This window comes from Cryptomeria japonica, unplaced genomic scaffold (genome assembly GCF_030272615.1).
Source record: "Cryptomeria japonica unplaced genomic scaffold, Sugi_1.0 HiC_scaffold_147, whole genome shotgun sequence".
NCBI classification, from domain to species: domain Eukaryota; kingdom Viridiplantae; phylum Streptophyta; class Pinopsida; order Cupressales; family Cupressaceae; genus Cryptomeria; species Cryptomeria japonica.
In genome coordinates, this window is record NW_026728969.1 from 90,728 (window position 1) to 111,621 (window position 20,894).

At 35.3% G+C, this 20,894-nt stretch overlaps 1 protein-coding gene across 1 annotated transcript in view; it reads left to right on the forward strand.

The window, feature by feature from the left end:
• Positions 1 to 20,894, forward strand: part of LOC131065767 (uncharacterized) — a 115,185-nt gene that overhangs the window by 53,940 nt on the left and 40,351 nt on the right. The window contains exons 4-5 of the mRNA XM_058000413.2: positions 15,671 to 15,795; positions 16,499 to 16,692. Of these exons, the coding sequence (XP_057856396.1) occupies positions 15,716 to 15,795; positions 16,499 to 16,692 (274 nt within the window). The 5' untranslated portion in view covers positions 15,671 to 15,715. The remainder of the gene's footprint in view (positions 1 to 15,670; positions 15,796 to 16,498; positions 16,693 to 20,894) is intronic.

The following is a 20,894-nucleotide window of genomic DNA, read 5'->3' on the forward strand; positions in this document are numbered from 1 at the left end:
CTTTCATCTTTCGAATCAAGCACAAACAATCTCCTACAATGAAACAAAGAAATTTTCTTACTTGCAAGGTTTTGATCTGAAACCCCTACCTCAAAACATTGTCTGGGAAGAAAATATGTAGAAGCAAAAGTAGCAAATAAACAGATGTTCCTCGGCTCCGAATCCCGAGAGCGAGACACCAATCTCCAAAACTATGAGCAAATCAGTTCAAACCCCATTCTCAGATTTCTCAACAAAATTCCCTCAAATTCCCTTCATTTCTCAAGGACCAGATAATAATTTTTTGTACAAGGTTTTTTTTTCCCCAAATTTTCTTCACGGAAATCGCTTCTTCCCCAAAATCCCCAAAAAGCAGAGAGAAATAATTTCTCCCAAAACATAACTCCCCATGCATGCGAGAATACTCCAATAATTAAATTCATTAATTTTCTATGTAACTCCCTACATGCAAAATAAAACAATTAAATGCCCATAACAAAAAATTATATATTTTTTTAATTAAAAGGTGAAATAGATTATGTAATTACTTTTAACAATTTATTTCTTGTGAGCACAAAATACCTAATTAAATGTTTTAATTTAATTAATTTAATTTTAATCTAGCACAATATGCAATTCATTAATTAAATAATTAATCAAGACGACTCACGTGCTATATGATTGAGAAACTATTTTTTTTTTCACAAAAATAATTAATTAACATAATCCAAACTCTAAGAAGACAACTGCAACAAACATACACAAAGACACAACGACGAGACCGACAATCACAAGACTAACTACAACCACAAGGATACTTGACAGGGAGGTTGTGTCTGGGGTCTGACTGATATCTCCGGTTTCCACTTTACTATTGGGTTGGAGAGCACGCTCAGACCTGAAGATTCAGGTGGAGTCAATGCTCGATACCTGCAGCTGCATAAACAAACTGTCGAACATGTACATATAAACCACACAATATCATACCGTGAATAGGGAATGGAAGCGACGAAGCTTACCCATGAAGAGTAGTGTGGCGCTTTTCCCTTTTACCCAAGCACATCAAAATAGAAGCAGTGTACATCAAATCAGTATGCATCAATAAACACAAATAACTCATGAGTAATCAATCACAATAATCTAACTAACTGGACATGAATAACATCTTATAAGCACATCATAAACAACATCATATCAATCCATCATAGACATCAACATATAAATCATCATTCACAATCATATAACACAAAGTACATCATTATTGCAACGAACCATAGAGCACAAAGTATGAATATCACATATGAATCCAAAAGGCATAGCCAAACATCATAACCAAATCCAAAATCGACCAACACCAAAAAGGGTCGAACCACACAGAACTCAAACCATAAAGTCTGACAAGCCAAAAGAGAGAGGGGCACTACATTGAGTTACCGATTCGAGTTCGAGTACAGATATTATAATATATTATAATGTTTTAATATATTATAATATTATAACATATTATAATATTATAATATTATTGTATGATAACATTATACAATAATATTTTTATATTTAATATTATATATATGAATTTAAAAAAATTAAAATTAATAAATGAAAAAAACCTATTTTACTAAATATTATTAAAGATAAGCAAATACATCTATTTTATTAAGTTTATACCTAATAGCTCAGAAGCGGAATATATGTTTTGTAATGCCCTCGCTATGAGGCCAAGAGGACAAACCCACAAACCAATAAAATGCGAATAATTTTTTTTTTTAAAAGGAAGAAATGAATCAAGCATTTACAATACTACAAGATGATACAAGATAAGATATAAAGAACATATAATCAACCAAGTGTCCTCAAGGCCTCACAATGATACATCTAAAAGATCATAATCAAATGGAGATGAAAAAAGAGAGTAACTTTTACAAATAATAAACATCGTCCTTCTCTAGGTACATTGTTCGGATTACAAAGACATGAATATACATATGATCATAGTTACATTACAAGTCATCCATAAAGATGAAATTTTACAAAGTATAGTAAGGTCATGTGCTCAAAATCTGGAACACAAGGTAGAACTTCAGTCTTCTCTTTGAGCCAACTCGATTATGATGCCACTCGTACCAAAACCCAATGGGTGCGAATAGCACTCCACCCAACCGTGTGGTACCATCGGGCCCACCCCCCGTGCAAGGAAGTATCAGTCGGACCCAGGACAAGAGGGAGATACATGAGGAACAAGAACAACACCAGTTTCACAAGGGAACACTCACAAGATCACAATCACAAGATGGAATAAAGAACACACAAGATCAACAATCATTGTTCAGATTCTAGAGGCCCAAGCAAACACAGAGAAACAACCAAGAAAACCACTAGGTATGCAATTGGGAAGAGTGTCATCACTAGGTTGTCATGAGTTACCCTGGTAGGTCTTCACTAGGTCTTGGCCCCCATCCTGGGTTATCTTGGTAATCTCTACCGACTCCCGGCCCCAATACAACTCTAGTGGACCACACCAACCTTTAATGGAGACAAGATTGGTGGACGCCATTCTAGGCCTTCTCATCTTACCCCGAACCTATACGAGCATTCGGAAGTAAGAGAGGCATCCAAAAAATTATCTTGTTTAATGTGAACTAACTACCCATCCCCAATTCATTAAGTTATATTATCACTTGATTACAAACTTCATTGAGTTACCCTAGCGACCACTTTGGGTCTTGACCCCCAGTGAAAGCCACTCTCCCATGAATGCACCTAGGAAAACCAAAAAACCAAGATCCAAGCGGAAAAACCAAGAAGGAAATCACTATAATACCATAGCAAGGCATGACCCTCTTGCTATAAAAAGTACCACAAAGGGAGGATCCAAAGAAGACTAGGAGTTACAAGATTAAGGTCTCAAATTGCCAAAATTAGAGGGATTAAATCAAAACATCAAGTTGACACAATAGCACCAAATAACATCATCATTACTCCATCAATGAAGGTATAAAGGGAAATAAGGTTTTCCTTAAGCCAAACATTAAGAGATTTCAGTCTTACATCATTATTTTATTTTTTCCAATTTCTCAACAAATTTATTTGGACACATCTGAAAATACCATTTAAATTGGAGTACTAATATTTTAATGTTTTTATGTTGATGAAGACAAGGTTTTCTTTAATAAATTCGTTTCCCAAATCTAATTAGGCATTAATGAAGAACAACCAAACTTTTATCATACAAATACATATAAAATTGTGAACATAAAGGATTATTTCAATAATATTGAACTCCAAATCTGTTTAGTGTCTCAGAAATAAAACCTTAACAGAAATACCCACAACAAATTTATAAATACAAATATATATATATATATATATATATATATATATTCAAAATCATAATATCGAATTGCCAAATAAGAAAATATTTTTTTAAAAACTGTCGCAGGAATTGAAATCACAAGGGCCGAAATTGCATACGGGTCGGCTTCCAAAGTAGTTGTGAGTAATACACCCACGACCGTGGGTGTAACCCCACAGTCGTGGGATTACCCATGACTGTGGGTATTACACCCCATAGTCGTGGGGATTACCCACGGCTGTGGGTGTTAAACCCACAACTCAAAACATAACATCGAACACAATAAAAAAAAGACGCAGAGATATTCACAGAATTGAAACACGATTATATATATATATATATATATATATATAATTCAGATTACTTTAAAAAAACAAAAACAGACAGAGGTATAAATATACCAGATTTACAACAAATACACAGAGGTTCTATTGCACAGAAAATACCCAATTTCTTCAAGCCCCCGAATAACTTAAAAAAAATCAAATGCAACACAACTGAGAAGATGTCATTTCACAATTAATCTATTCCCATAACAACCCCATTTCCAATTTTTTTTTGATTCTACAGAAGCATAAAGAAAATATACAAATCCTTTAATTAATTTTCCCAATCTCCCAAAAACAATTCTATCAAATTAAGAAGAAGTACATGTTGATGTGTTTTTTATGCACATGCAAACATAGAATAAAATACCTAAAGTATCTTATCCTCTCTTGAACAAAATCTCTCAAATGCTGAAGATTAGCTTAAGGATCACTTGAGAAGACTCCAAGGTTCATGAATGTATGGTCACTACGTGTGGATAAGCTCATTGGTTTGATGTGATTATGCTGGAATGACAAAGGGACTTACATTCAAATGCTTGAATGCTTGATTTGTTGGAACTCGATCATCGAATGTTGCTATATGGTGATCCTCTTGATCCTAAATTAGCTAGAGTTTAAAAAAAAATGGCAAAAGATGAGGGGTTGAGAGAGTCTATTCTAATCCTAAGAATGCAGGAAGATGAGTGAATGATTAGATGGAATCCTATTGAGCGAGGTCTCACCATCAAACTGAACAATTTGACACAAGCTTAGTGCAATCTTCTAAGAATATTTCAAAGATATTCGAATCAATACCATCAAACATCGATTACCATTCAAGTTAATGCATAAGCAATGAATGTAGAATGATTTGAAGTTAAGCTCATATCATTCCAATTGACCACACTTACAATCAACAAGAGGCTAGTGGTATGGCTAACAGATTCCACATGAATACATTCAATAAATTCCTCCATTCAATCTAATTATTTATCATCTAACGTGAAGATCCAACAAGAAACCATGCACATTGTAATGAAACAACAAACTTCACCATAACTTCAATGAAAATGGAGTTCATTTACAACTTAGGTAACAATTTTTGTCCTACTCTACTCTAACATCTATTCTACTCTCTTAAGACTATCTATTCTATCTACCTTTACAAATGAAGAGTCTGAGCTTTTATAGAGAGCTCATTTACAATGAATGGCCAGGATTGAATCTCCATCAATGGCCAGGATTTTACAATGAAAACCCTAATTAGGGTTTGTTACAACAAACTCTCCTTAGCCAATGAGAAAATTACATCATTCAGAAAGTGTGGACCAATAGATACCAGGGTTAGGTGCCTCAGAGTTTGTGCCATCACTGGTGAGTCAAGTACATTGCATCTAGACATTCTGATGTGGAACCCCTCTAATTGGTGAGTGGTAGTGACTGGGACGATGACCAGGATTCCACCTCCAACTTGCACTTTGTGGACTAAATTTGATTCATCATCATGAAGGGATGTTGAGAGATATCTCTTGATACTCGACATTATCCAGTTTGCTTAAAGGGATGACGATGATGAGAGGCAAACTTTGATTAACTCTTCTGAAACTATCTGCTCTTTGAATGCCTTGATCATAGATGTGCAAGGTGTAGACCTTAGTTTTGAAGTATTGATATACTTCTGATGTCACCATTGTTTGTCTCCTTCCAAACTTCAAACTCCTTCTCTTGTGACTCTCTTATTGTCGTTGAACGTTTCTTGTGTGATCTCCTTATTTCTTTCTTCATTTCTTGCAAAACAAACAAGCGAGTATCAAATATACTTGATATATAGATTTAATTAAAGCATATAAAGAGAATTAGCCCTCATAAAGAGACTTGAAGTTGCTTTTTGCTCGTGAAGAGGAGCTCTTGAAGTCTACTCCTAAGCCCCTGCTCATGAAGTTCGCCTTGTTTCTCATGAAGTGATCTTTGAATTTTCATCCTTCATCCTTTCAACTTAAAATGATTCTTTCCAATAATCGAATCTCTTTCAATGTAGTGGTCTTGTAGTCAATCTTGCCAATTCACCCTCAATTAGGAACACATGAAGAAGAATTCACTCCGTAAATTTTACACTTGAAATTCACCCTTGAAGTTCGCTCCCCTCTGTCCATTCATGAAGTTCACTTTTATACGTTGAGTTTGTGAAGTTCGCTCATGAATAGATAAAATTCGCTTCTTTGCTGTTGAAATTTCCAATCTGTACTTGAAATTTGCTGATTGCTACTCAAGAGAGAAAGAATAATCGTTTGATTTGATGCTAAAATGATTATTTCACTCTTACCTTTATAGGTGATCAAGGTGAAAGGTTGTGGCTTTTCCAATGTAGGCTGACTTTGTCACATTTAAAACAAATAAAAATTACCTTTGGCTGACCTGTCCCATTTGATTTCAAATTTGTTTTCGGTGCCTAAGTCATGCATTAGTCAATTTCGCTCCATTTTATCAACTCATGAAGTTGCTTATTATATGGAATTCGCTCCAACTCCTAAACTCTTGAAGTTCGCTTGTGATTATCAACTCATGAAGTATAAAATTTGCTCCTCCTTAGTGATTCATGAAGTTCGCTTGAGACCCTTAACTCATGAAGTATGTTTGAAATTTGCTCCAACCTAGCAACTCATGAAGTTGTGAAATTCGCTCCAAAACTCTCCAACTTGAAGTTCGCTCTAATGTTCCAACTCATGAAGTTACTTCAAATGCAAAATTCGCTCCAAACCCTTCAAACCTGAAGTTCGCTCCAATAATTCAACTCATGAAGTTGCTTTAAATGTGAATTTCGCTCCAAACTGTGAGATCACGAAGTAGGAATTTCTCTCTTGCTGCTCAACTCATGAAGTTGTGAATTTCATCCCAAGGGGTGTGCACATGATGTATTCCTCAATCACATTGCTTGCTTGCTTGTTCCTTCCAAACATGAAATCCGCTCCAAAACTCTCCAACCTGAAGTTCGCTCCATCACTCCAACTCATGAAGTTGTCTCAAATGTGAAATTCGCTCCAAACCTCTCCAACCTGAAGATCGCTCCAAACCGTGAGATCATGAAGTAAGGATTTCGCTTGGGTTGCTCAACTCATGAAGTATGTTTTTTCGCTCCACTTGTTAAGTCCATGAAGTAGAGAATTCGCTCCAACCTAGCAGCTCATTAAGTTGTGAATTTCGCTCCAACTTAGCAACTCATGAAGTTCGCTTGCAACTTGCAACTCATGAAGTTCATGTTTTCTAATTCGCTTCATTCATTTATTTCCAACTTCACTTATGAAGGCTTGAAGATGTAAATCGCTCCAACTTGTGAGATCATGAATTTCGCTCCAAAAGGTGAACTCATGAAGTTCGCTCCAAATTACAAAGTCATGAAGTTCGTTTGGCATTGCATCTACTCAAGGCGATCATCCTTCATTTCTCATTCAACTTTGCTCATGTAGGATTGCTTGTGCATGCTCATTGATGAAATTCGCTCCAAGAAGTGAAGTCATGGAGTTCGCTCCAAGAAGGCAACTCCTGAAGTAGGAATTTCGCTCCAAAAGCTCAAGTCATGAAGTAAGAAATTTCGCTTTTATAGGCAAATTCTTGAAGTTCGCTCCAAGATGTTAACTCCTGAAGCTCGCTTGTGAATGCTTAAACATGAAGTAAGTGGTTCTTTCATCTCTTTATCTTTCCATTTCGCTCATGAAGCCTTGAAGGTGAAATTCGCTCCAATACCCCAACTTGTGAAGTTCGCTTCAAAATGGCAACTCATGAAGTTGAAAATTTTGCTCCAAAAGGTGAAGTCATGAAGTATGAATTTTGCTCGTCTACATGAAGTCATGAAGTAAGGATTTCGCTCCAAGGAGGCAAGTCGTGAAGTAGGAATTTTGATTCAAATGGTGAACTCATGAAGCTTGCTCTTGAGTGTTTGATCATGAAGTAGGCAATTTCCTTCATTCTTCCACTTCCAACATGAAGAAGCTCGCTCCAAATCTCCCAAGCATGAAGTTCTCTCCATATCCTTCAAACATGAAGTTCGCTTCAAAAGTGTGAGTCATGAAGTTAAAACCTAGAGAAGACTTAAAGATGAGGTGGATTACAGATGAGCTTATTAATCACTTTATTGCACAAGATTTCAATCCTTGGAATAATTCATTCAATTGCTCAAACTCATATTTACACCAATTCTCAAGCAAAAGACTCAAGGAGAATTCACTCATCCATCACTTCAACATGAAGTGGGCAACTTCAGTGAACTCCTTAACTAGACCTCTGATCAACTGACATGGTATGCAAACCTTATAAACTTACTTACTTCACATTTCACACAAGGCTATTCACTTGACTCCTGGCCATTTTAAGCGCCTATGCTTCTCTAATGCAAAGGCTAATAGCAAAAGACTCAAACACAACCTAGGAAGCAAAAAAATGTGGGGGTCCCCATTTGCGAGGGGGTGATGTGTGAATACCTCACAAGAGTCACAACAATACAGTTTTTCCCCATTTAAAAAACTTCAAGATCCCCTAAAGCCAATTTTCATAAAACTAAAATCTGAAACACCCAACCATTTCTTCAACATGAAAAGAAATTTTAATAAAACTTGCAAAACCAGAAATAAAATTCCTACCTCAAACGCTTTCCAGGAAGAAAGTTTGAAGAAACCGAGGCAAGAAACACCAAAGATCTTTAGTTTATCGAGAGAGCTCGACAAATCCTAACAACATTCACAATTTTTTCCAAACCAAGAATAATTGCAAAATAACTTCCCTAAAACCCCCCCAAAAAAATTTCATCAACAAATTCCCATTTTTACTTCATGCACAATTTTCCTCCCCAAAAGCTCCGCAAATTTTTCCACGGGAAGCACTTCCTGCTCAACCCCCAAAATATCCTCCTGTCCAACATGCAAGAATCCCCAAAATAATTTCATTAAAGACATTTTCATAACTCCCGGCATGCATGTTGACAAATAATAGCCCAAAGAAATTTATTTCTTTTTAAATTATAAAAATTACATTAATAAGAGAGTGGGGGTAAAATTTATTTATTTTTTTTATTTTTTTAATAATATAAGAATTATTAATTGAGAGTCAACAAAACAATTACATTATATAAATATTTATTTCTATTTTTAAACCTTAATTTCTTGAATACAATTACCAGTTTAATTAATTAATTTAATTTGAAACATACACTATAAACATTAAAATAAATAATCAAAGATATAAAGTGCTATTTAATATAGAATTAATTCTTGCGAAACAAATTAATTTAATCTACTCTAGTACTATTTCATTTTATTAACTTAAGTGAATAATCAAACGTATTAAAATGCCATTTAATTGCAAGATTAATTTTACACTAACTGACTCAGAGAGAACATCTACGGTCTACAACACAACACAAGGGTAAAACTGACACACAAGGCAAACCACGATCTCAAGGTTACCTCAAGGGGTAATGTCTAGGGTTTGACTGATATATCCGGTTACCACTTTACCATTGGGTTGAAGAGCACGCTTAGACCTGAAGATTTAGGTGGAGTCGATGCTCGGTACTTGCAGTTGCATAAGCAAACCGTTGAACATATGCATATAAACCATATAATCAACCTATCGTGAAAAGGGAACAAAAGCTATGTAGCTTGCCCATAAAGAGCAATGCGGCGCTTTTCCCCTTCACCCATACACAACATTGATATAGTACAATGTAAGATCAGAGCAATAATCATCTATAAGCATAAAGATTAAATCCTAACAGTACATATAAATTCCATCTCAAAGATCATACAACTATCAGATGTTAAAGTTTGGATCAGATTAGATATGTAAATAGTTTTTTTCTTTTTCTTAGTTCTTACTAAACTATACGTCAATGAACTCTTGAATGCAGGGTGCTGCACATATGAAGGGAACACAACTTAATGCATAATTTATATGAGAGTCTGCTGTATGAGGTAGATCGATATGTAAAAGGCTTGCACTTATAATTACTATACTTGCCTTATTAAACTCGAACTGCACCACATTATATACCTTACGGTATAGGCATGCCAATGGACAAACATGCCTCTACGTACGTGGAGACATGTCTCCACGTACATGGAGACATGCCTCTTCATTGCGATGTCTCTACACCTAAGGTTTGTGCAAGACAACGATATCGTAATCATTATTTATTCGGTTAATATTCAAACACGATTTCTTTAACGATTCTTCAAATCGTTAATCATTATTGGTACGTGCAATAACGATTTCCATAACCGTCTTGAAAGAGATCGACTTAAGTCGATATGCACAACGATAAATATATATCAGATTTCTTAATGAGAAAAGTCGATTCATATTGATCAAATGAAATGATCAATATAATCCATACTTATGGATACGGTGCTCATATTCTGCTTTGTATAGACAGTAATAAATATTCAATATGTATATATATAGATATTTGTATATATAATAATAATGACACTTATTATTATTACATATATTAATATATATATATTCATTTCAACGATAATATGCATTACTTATACATATGAGACTTCTCCGACCGAAGCTATAAAACATCAACATCAGAGCATAGAGAATATCAACTAAATATATCATTATCAACAATATGAGAAACATCATTGTCCTAACAATCCCCATAAACTAAAGTGCATCAAAGCAGCATGCATCAATAAGCGCAAGGAACTAATGAGTAATCAATCACACTAATCTAACTAGCTGAACATGAACAACATCTCATACGCACCTCATCATCAGCATATAAATCATCACTCAAAATCATATAACACCAAGTACATCATTATTGCAACGATCCAAAGAGCAAAAAGTATGAAAATCACATAAGAATCCAAAAGACATAGTCAAACCTCATAACCAAATCCAAAGTTGACCAACACCAAAAAGGGTTGAAACTACACATAACTCAAAACCACAGAGTCTGACAAACCAACAGAGAGAGAGGGGCACTACATGTTTATTCCACTTTAATATCTAATATCTCAAACCCGCTACCTAAAGATCCCTCTTTAATATATGGTGAATCAACATAATGTTTATTAGAAACAAAATATTTATTAGAAACAGACCCGTGGCAAGAATGTTTATCAGAAACGAAACATTTTTCTTTACTCGTCCACCACCATCACCTTGCTGGTGGAAAGAGCGACTACCAGGTCGTTGTCTTTGTGGTAAACCGTCACACTCTAAAGGTCCTATGTCTTCATTCTTGTCAAACCCATTCGAGGTGAGAGTGGCTTTAGTGTAAATGCATCTGGGACGAACCCGAGTGCGAACTTGGCCCGTACTGGGATCGAAATTGCACCAGCACCGGATTTGGGCCAAAGCAAAAGAACCTGGTAACTTATATGTATATGTATATGTGTACATATACACATGTATGTGTATATACATATACATATACATATACATATATGTATATACATATATACATACATATATGTATATACATAGTATATACATACATGTATGTATATATATATACACATATATACATACATACATATATACATATGTATGTATATATGTATGTATATACATATATACATATGTATGTGTGTACATATACATATACATATATGTATATACATATGTATGTATATATGTATGTATATACATATATGTATGTGTGTACATATACATATACATATGTATATGTATATGTATGTATATGTATATGTACACACATACATATATGTATATACATACATATATACATACACATACATATACATATACATATACATATATGTATATACATATGTATGTATATATGTATGTATATACATATATGTATGTGTGTATATATACATATATATATGTACTATGTATATATGTATGTATATATGTAAGTATATGTATATATGTATATATATATGTATATGTATGTATATGTATATATGTATGTATATGTATGTATATATATATATACATATACATATATACATACATATGTATATACTATGTACATACATATATACATACATATGTATATATGTATGTATATGTATATATGTATATATATATATACATGTGTATATATACATATACATGTGTATACATATGTATATGTATATATACTCACATACACATATGTATATGTATATACACACACATACATATATACATACATATGTATATATGTATGTATATATACATATATGTATGTATATATATACATACATATATGTATATGTATGTATACATATACATATATACATAGATGTATGTATATATGTATATATATATATATATAATCCTAATCTTTATACTTCAATTGCTAAGTTACTGGGTTCTTCCGCTTTGGCCCGGAATCCGGTCCTGGTGCAATTCCGATCCCAGTATGGGCCAAGTTCGCACCCGGGTTCGTCCCAGATGCATTTACACTAAAGCCACTCTCACTTTGAATGGGTTTGACAAGAATGAAGACATAGGATATATATATGTATATATATATGTGTGTGTGTATATATATATATATATATATATATATATATATATATATATATATATATATATATATATCAGTCTGCAACTATGGGAGTTAGCAAGTAATTGGTAGGAAATATGAATGAATGACATATAATCTTATATATCAATCAATCAAGTCCAAACTGTCAATTATCTTGAACCATAAAAAGCAGTAATTACATTTAGGTAGTCACGTTTTGTGAAAGGACAATGGTTAGTTGGAAGAGGCATTTCTTTATGAAGAGAGATGTCCTTAGCCAAATGATGTAACCCTATGCCTCTTCTTGAAGTCTATATAGGATGGATCTGCATTTGAGTAGAGAGCAGGAAGAAAAAGGAGATCAAGTACAAATATGAATAAATAAATGATATTCAGCATACAGTGCCTGTGCATTATATGAGTGTTTTGGTTTGATGCATAATGCATGGATCTTGATCTTACTAATTTGCTATTTTGTCATCCATATAGAAATGGATGTAATTAACATATTATTGTTAATATATATTTATATATCGTGATCATTACTCTCTCTCTCTCTCTATATATATATATATATATAATGATGATGAAGATTCCTTTAAAGCTTCATCCAATCTGCCATTCCACTATGGAGGGGAGAGGTGGGCATATACGGAAAGCAAGTAGTTGGGTGGTCCATTTGAGTTAAGTTAGAAGGCCGAATGACGGATGTACTTCCATGCCCCTGAACATGATGGATAGGCTCTAGGCACCTTGAATGATCTCTTGTGGGCTTCATAGCATGGATGGGTCATTGGGTTAAGCCTAAAGGGAATCCATGTGCACATTATGTAAACTACAATGATGATTAAGATAATGTTCCTAACCCTAGTAGGAAAGATTGTTCTTATATCGAACATGATTGAGGAGTCTCAATCAAGATCTAATTGGTAAAGTTATACCTCTAACCATCTTACATTTCTTATTTGAAAGGAATTTGTGATTTTAGGGCAATAACTAGGGCATTTAGAAAAGGGAACATTACTGCACTTTCAAGTTCCATTTATCTACTTTTGATTGTTCAAGGACATCAATATATTTCTTTCTTGTTTTTCAAACACATGAAATAAGCTCAACATATCTACTTTAGCATCAACTTTATATCTTTGTCTCTCCTTGGCTCACCCTTCTCTTTTTCTTTTAGATTAAATATTGGGGGGTCTATTGGAACCGTCGTGCTAGAATAGAACATATATAAAATAATACAAAATATGAAATAACATATTGGTCAACAATAAAGATCCCAAGCCAAAAAAAATAGTGGGAACACTAACACTAACACCACATCCCAACAAAAATCTAAGATCATGGTGCTTAAAAAAAATGCAGCACTCATCTCCAAAGCTAGCCCAACCAAAACAAACATTTAACAATAGAAAAATCACCAGCATCTAACACTTGAAAAAAGTGACAGCCCAATGACCCAGGCCTTTTCATTCTTAGTTACATTCCATCCTACCAAATGTCCCACCTCCATTGCATTTGACCACTCTCCTACTACAAATGATGGACCTAATGCTGAGGCATTAAGGGACACAAAATTAATGTTGAAGATCTCTTTCCTCCTCTGCACTCGAAACAATTCGCCTACAAAGAGTGTGGGGATTGCATATTCACAAGATACCTCAAGCTACCCATTTTATGATCACCACGAGGTTGTTCATCACCTTTCTAAAGTGTTCACATTAGGCCTTAAGAATCAACTATTCTCATTGAGCCAGCTTCAATTCTTTCAACAAGAGTACTAGATTTAGTAACCTTCCTTTGTTTCAAATTGTTGTCCCTTGGTGGAGTCCTTGCATCCTCCTTCATTGTTGCCTCCTCCCTAGAATTTAATGCCTCCTTAGCACAAAATTGGAGTTGTAAGAGGTGGTGAAGAAGTCATAATTGATAGGCTGCATTAGGGACAATATATGCTAGCTTTGAAAGAAAACCCTCTTAGTTGGAGGCATTAGAGCACGAAGTGCGAAAGACACCCAAATTTTTTCTCCCAGCACATATTTCAGGAGCCATAGAGCATCCATGTTGTGACAGGTAAAGATTGAATTCAAGCAGTTATTTGAAACTCTACCTCGCTTGTAGGTATCTCAAGTCTTGAATGATAACCTCGTATGGGTCATCATTGCAAATAGCTAACATCTTGTCCACACATAGAACACATAGCTAACAACTAAAAACCACTCTATAAAAATCCAGCACAACCACATTTTGATCACCAAGTACCACCATAGCCAATGGTAAAAATGTAACTCCCACACATTTGCTCTTTATGCAAGGATGCTCACCTCATACTAAATGGATAGAAAATAAAAACACCCACAATAATTATTCTTGTAATTATTACCACCTGTTGGTTTGAGGTTTAAGGCAGGAAAACCACTTCCATGAGTGTAGTAATGAACAGTCGAAGGAGATTCCCTTGTCATGGCCAATGTGTTAAAAAAGATCATGTCCTCGTTGGCAGCTTGGAAATTTTGAAGGAGGCACTTTCTCTAAGTTGATAGTTTGGAATTTACTTTTACTCATTCTAACACCCATGAAGAGGGATGCCATTTTACAATGCTATGAAAGGCACTTGGTCAACCACACAATTAGCTAGATAATCTGTTGCCGCATTTGAAGCTATATGGTAATGGCTAAAAGTAACTTGTTTCAACTGTTGGCTTAGAGAAAGTGCCTCCTTCAGAAACCTCCTAAGCTACCAATTAGACATGAGCATATTTTCTGGCACATTGACCACTATGAGGGAATCCCCTTCAACTACTAGCTGCTACACACACATAGAGGATTCAAGCACCATCCTTGCAACCACTCCCCATTTCTTCTGATATTATTATGGTGACCTAGAAATAGAGATACTCCTTGAATAAAGCTGCCATCCTACTTGCAAATAATGACAGCCATATCTACACACCTTGGATTGCCCCAAGAAGCCCCATCAAGGTTCAATATAACAAAACTAGGTAGGGGGACAGGTGGGGTGGGTCAGGGAGAGCACACGGGTACTCTAGGTATTCTTCACAATTGCTCCTTATTGATCCTTAGAAAAGAAGAAAAAATTCTATTTCTATTTGATTTTGAGTCTCTTAATCCTTGAATGGATATGGGGACCCTTGACTCATCTTTTCATCTCCTACACATTATATCTTTTTGTGCATTTCATTTCAGCTAATGTATGCTGAAGAGAGAGTCTAAATAAATACATAATTTTTAGACGACGTATCCTTTATGGTGACATATAGTTCTAAAGGAGACCTTTTGTTTCTTTTGTTTCAAATTTTTAATAACTCTTGTCTCAGCTTACCTTTTGTTTGAAATCAGTTTCCTTTATATATGTGATGTGAAATTTTTTGTTTAATGCAACAAATGATAATGCAATTATATATCAAATAAAATTGTCTTGGTTCTTTTTTTTGCCTATCTATATAATGAATCAATGGAAATACCATTATTTTTCATGTTTTCAATCCCACTATTTATTTGAAAGTGTCTAATTTCTTTCAGATAACTTCTGAAGTCTTATATGTTTGTGCCCAAGACTCAACATACATGGCAACCATATTCAGAAGCCAGACCTTTTATTCATTTACTTCTTTGAATCAACAAACTAAGGAATGCATGCCGTTGAGGTAAAACAATCTCTTCCATAATCTATATTTCTTGCATTGTGAAATAGGCTTTGTGTAGAGACTCTGATCTTATGCTTTGTAGTTGGTTTTTAGATAACGAGGACTAACTTTTCAGAATGCTAATAATTTTTTTTCGTTTTTGAGTAAGAGTGAATATTTATATAAACAAATAATTACAATAGTTTTCACAGCAGAGATCGAAGAAAATGTGGCTGTCCTATTTTATAAACAAATAAATATGCTGTTTTCTTTAGTGTACAGTGCTAATACAAGCCAATCGTAGTCATACTCAGAGTACACAAATACCCTAGTACTTGTGTAGTGTGAGTGTATGTATATGTTGTACTGTTAGTTATTATATACATACATATGTATTTGTGGACTGAGTGTATGTATATATATAAAGGGTAGTTGTGTACTCTTCAGTATGACTATGATTGGCTTGTATTAGTGCTGTACACTGGAGGCAAACAACATATTTGTTTTTTTACAGATTAGGATAGTCACATATCTTTGCAGTGAATGCTGATGTCTCATCCCTCCTGTCTTTGCACATAGTGGTTGATGATGGTGGGGAAATGGAACTAGGACATACATATTTTACCGTGGAAGCTAAAAATAGAACACAATATTGTTATACAATCACCAGAAGATGAAATGACTTATCCTTATTCCACATCATCACTGTTTTTTTTTTTTGCAGATTGCAGGCATGGCCCATTCTATCCAGAGGTATAATGAAACATAAACTCCAGCGACACAACTTTCTTCATCATGAGACATGCATTAAGCATTGTGGACGAAAACCACAGGCATCTTCTGATGAAAACACTACTACTGAAGCACCTTTTAATTCTGATTCTGAAGTGAAACAAACAAGTGTCAAGAAAGTCAAAGGTATGAATTCTTTTCTACTTTTTTATTGGCAAATTAGTAATCATTCCAATTTTAATTATTGGTGTACTGACATGTTACATATTTCACTTGCTTTGTTTGTTGTCTTATAATTCATTTGGTGTATCGTCATGATTGCCTACAAAAATTGGAAATCATTTAATGCTTGCTCACATTTGCATGAAATGAACTATTTTCAGCAACAGCTCCTTAAAGTGCTTTGTTTGAAATTGATCTTACATGTTTATTAAGACTATTCTCTTGTGCTACTCTGTTCTATGATTTTCAGTTCTCTCTAGTAGCTCTCATGATCTCTTAGACACATTTTTTTCATCTTACCTCACATCTTCACTTGAAGGGTCTCTTTTCGAGTCTTCTTTGACTACTTCCATGGAGAATCTGTTTCTACAGATTGTCCTGTTGGGAAAACTTGTCCCAACTCCTCTCAGAAGACAAATGCCCCTGATGGAAACCCTACCATCAAGTTTCAACATTTCAGACTTGCATCTGTGGATCTCAGTGGCCAATCTACTAGACAAGAAAAGAGGTTTATGCTCTCGAGTCTGCCTCTTTACCTCTGAGTTTTCTAATTCTGAATAACTTGTGCTTTTCCGAGCTTTTTGAATAATTTATATGAGATGAACTTGTTGCTCTAGTGAGTGGAAATTTTGACAATCTCCTTATTCCAATGTGTTAGGAAAGGTGTTTCAGATTTGCATTCTAACATTGAGAACAAAAAGGAGTTAAAAAATCAATTTTCGGCTTTGGAACACAGAGTAAATTTTGGGGGCTCTAGAGGTCAATTTTGGCCCCCAACAAATGTTGAAGTAAAACTTAACCAAAACAACCTGCTTATGGAAACATGGGACCTCTTTGATCAAAAGCACTCACTTGTCTTCTTAGATCAAAAGTGATGGTCACCAAAAGTTGGGACTCTCACATTGGTAATGTAAGAGCATCTATGATGCATAAGGGAATTATAAGAGGGAGTTATTGTTGGAGTTATTTGTTCATACCTGCAAGCCCATGAATCATCTGGAAGCACAACACTTGTCACAAATGGAGATCAAACAAAGAATAATTTGTTCAACAACTTGGAAATTGTTTATTGATGCACACAAGATTAAAATTACAATGAATGAATGAATCCTTATAAAAAGGATGAATGAAACTATTGGTTGAAAATTTTGTACACTTGGGGAAATATACAAAATTGTGGTTTCAACCACAGCACATGAGTAAAAACTCTCCTAATTAAGGGAAGGCTCCCCCTATCTAACTACAACTTGGAAAATAAAATAGGATGGGACAGAAATCTTTCTTCTTTTTTCAAGAAAGACAATATCCTTTTCTCTTCACAGAAAAGGATAGCGATTGAATAACAACAGTAACTACTTTCAAGTGAAATAAGACAAAGGAAATGAAGTTTCCTGAAAGCGCAAAGACTTCCGTCACTTCCTTCGGGACGGGACAGCAATATCAAGCTCAAAGACTTGACTATTGGAAGTCCTATCTACCCTTTGCTATACTAAATTTTACAACGAATAAAAGATAACAACTCAAAGACTGGAATAATCTATTCTTTCAACACAAAGACAAGAACTAATGCAAGCTCAAAGACTTGCTGCTATTTCTTAGCAAACAGTAATTTTTCCTCAAGAATAGACACAAGCTCAAAGACTTGCTGCTCCTTCAAGAGAGTTTCCTATTTTAATTAATCTTCTCTACTTGCAGCTCAAAGACTTCAAATCAGATTGGACTAAGCTCCTTTAGAAACACTTGGCATAGAAGAAATAAAAGATTCAAACTCAAACATGTAGCTCAAAGACTCAAAACTTGAGTAATCCTTCTTTATTATTCTTCAAAAACTTTCAATCCACATACATAAGCTCAAAGACTTCTTGCTGTAAATTTGGCAGAGTTTTTGCTTGCTTTCCCAAAAGATGATAATTACAATGGACTCCTCAAGTATTTATAGAAGAGGAGCCTTGAGAAAAAGGTGGGAGGATCCTAACTAACTTGAGAGATTCTCTCAACCACCAAGACTCATTCAATAAATAACTGAGACTTCATTAACTAACTAAGAGTTACTCCAACTAACTTAGACTTATTCCAACTACAGTCCTAATCGGACACAACTTGTAGTTGATTTACATGTAATTACAAAAGCGCAAGTAATGTGTAACTTGCATTTTACAAAAAAAACTTTTACATGCAACTTGTCAAAACTAAATTACAACTAAAAATTACAAAAAAGGGAAAAACACTTAAGTTGAATTTTGTGAAGACACAAATCCTTGAAATTTCCGGATGCTCGCTTGTAGTTTCTCAGGATTCGGTTCATGGGTGTTCTTGGCAACAACCATAGTCTTCACAATAGTGTCGTGACAGCAGAGGAGCGCATAATTGTTTTTATCCAGGATAGACTGGATTTCATGCAGAAAGGCTTGGTGTTTCATCAATGCTTGAATTGAAGCTGTCGAGAATTGTTCGCTCCTCCATTCATTATGAATCCTCATCTGTAAATCAGCAAGAACTTCTTCTTCTGGAATCAACTCTCCATCTTGACTTACTATGTTGCAAGAGGCCCTTTCACAATGTGAGACAATATCTCGGTAAACTTCACCCCGGAATCTCCTTGCATCACCGATCTCCTCAATGAGGGATTTAAGAACAAGGGTCTTGTTTTCCATGAGTTCTTCAAATTCCAAGAACATGACCCTGGAAGAGATGATGGCATGCTCTTGCAAAATACTCAGCTGTTGTTGGGGCATGGTACGCCAGATTGTCAGACTTTTCTCAACACTTTCTAGATTCTTTTTGAAAGTGTTAGAAGTCTGATCCAGTTTCTCCTCAATGGTTTCCAACCTAGACATTATTTGAAAAATGTCTTTCATTACTTGTACACATTGATCATGAAGCTGATCAACCCAGGAATCCAGTGCTTGTACTTTCTGAGCAGCCCTTTCCACTCCACGAATCGATTCTTGGGAACCAGAAGAACCTATGGAGTTACTCCCTTCAGCAACAGGTTTTGTGATTTTATGAATGGCTGCCATAAGCTGTCGGTTTTCCTCTTCTAGCTTGTCTTTCTTCGCAAGAAGATCATCACACCTTTGCACTAATGAAGCAACAGAAAACTGAGCATCATGTTTAATGACCTCATGCGTTTGCTTGCCCAATTCTATCCTTGTAACCTTATAATCAGCAGCTGACATTTCATCAAGTGGCTTATCTACAACAGGTTCCACAATTTCAGCTACTTTCATCTTGTTGCTATCAACAGTTACCCTAGAGATAGTCTTGGCCTTCTTAGCAACTTTGGATTTGGACTGTTTGAGTTGCTGGTAGTCAAAGGCATCAGGTGAGATCTCTTGCTTCTTCCTTTTCGGGGTGAAAGAGCTAAGCCATGGAGGCAAAGTCATCAACTCACTTCCAGTAGCAGCCGTAGGCAAAGGAGAAGCAGTCTCTGTTTGAATCACTGTGGTCACTTTGGGAGGAATATCTGTTTGGACAGCGACCACGGTTTGCTCAGTTACCAATGGGCATGAAGATTGCCTCATGAATTCTTCAAAACCAGAAGTGGAAGTATCAATTTCTGATAACTAAATGCAAGTGGGATTATCTTCAGGAACTTTCAACACACTTTCTTGTTGTCGATCAGGAGAAGGCTTGTATGCTGAAATGGGAACTGCATTCTGAGGAGACTCATCCACGAGCAAATCAGGAGGAGAAAGAGGCGTCTCAATGGAAATTGGAGGAATGGCCTCATTAGGCGAGTCTGAAACTGGAGACTTAGGAGCGTCATCAGATTGCTGCCCCCCTTTTGGATTATCCAAATCAATCACCTGAACATGGAATCGTGATTTTTCCTTCCCACGAATAGTCGTCTCCTCAGGAGGGAGCACTACTGCACGACTGACTCGTAACTTGATCCTTGTGCCTGAAGATGAAGCACCCTCCTTGTTGTCAATCTGAATCTCAGATTTCCATCCAAGAGGCCCTGTAGAATCATCTTCTTTACCAACCTTGATTTTGATAAGTCTAACAGCATTACTTTTCAGCCATGCATTGGTGTTGGCCAAAATAGGTTGAAATCTGTCAAGGATGGAGATGCACTCCTTGTGTGACCATTGGATCAAAGGAAGTGGAGCTTCCTCAACCCTCCATGAAGTGTATTCAGGATCAAGTATATGCCCGTCATC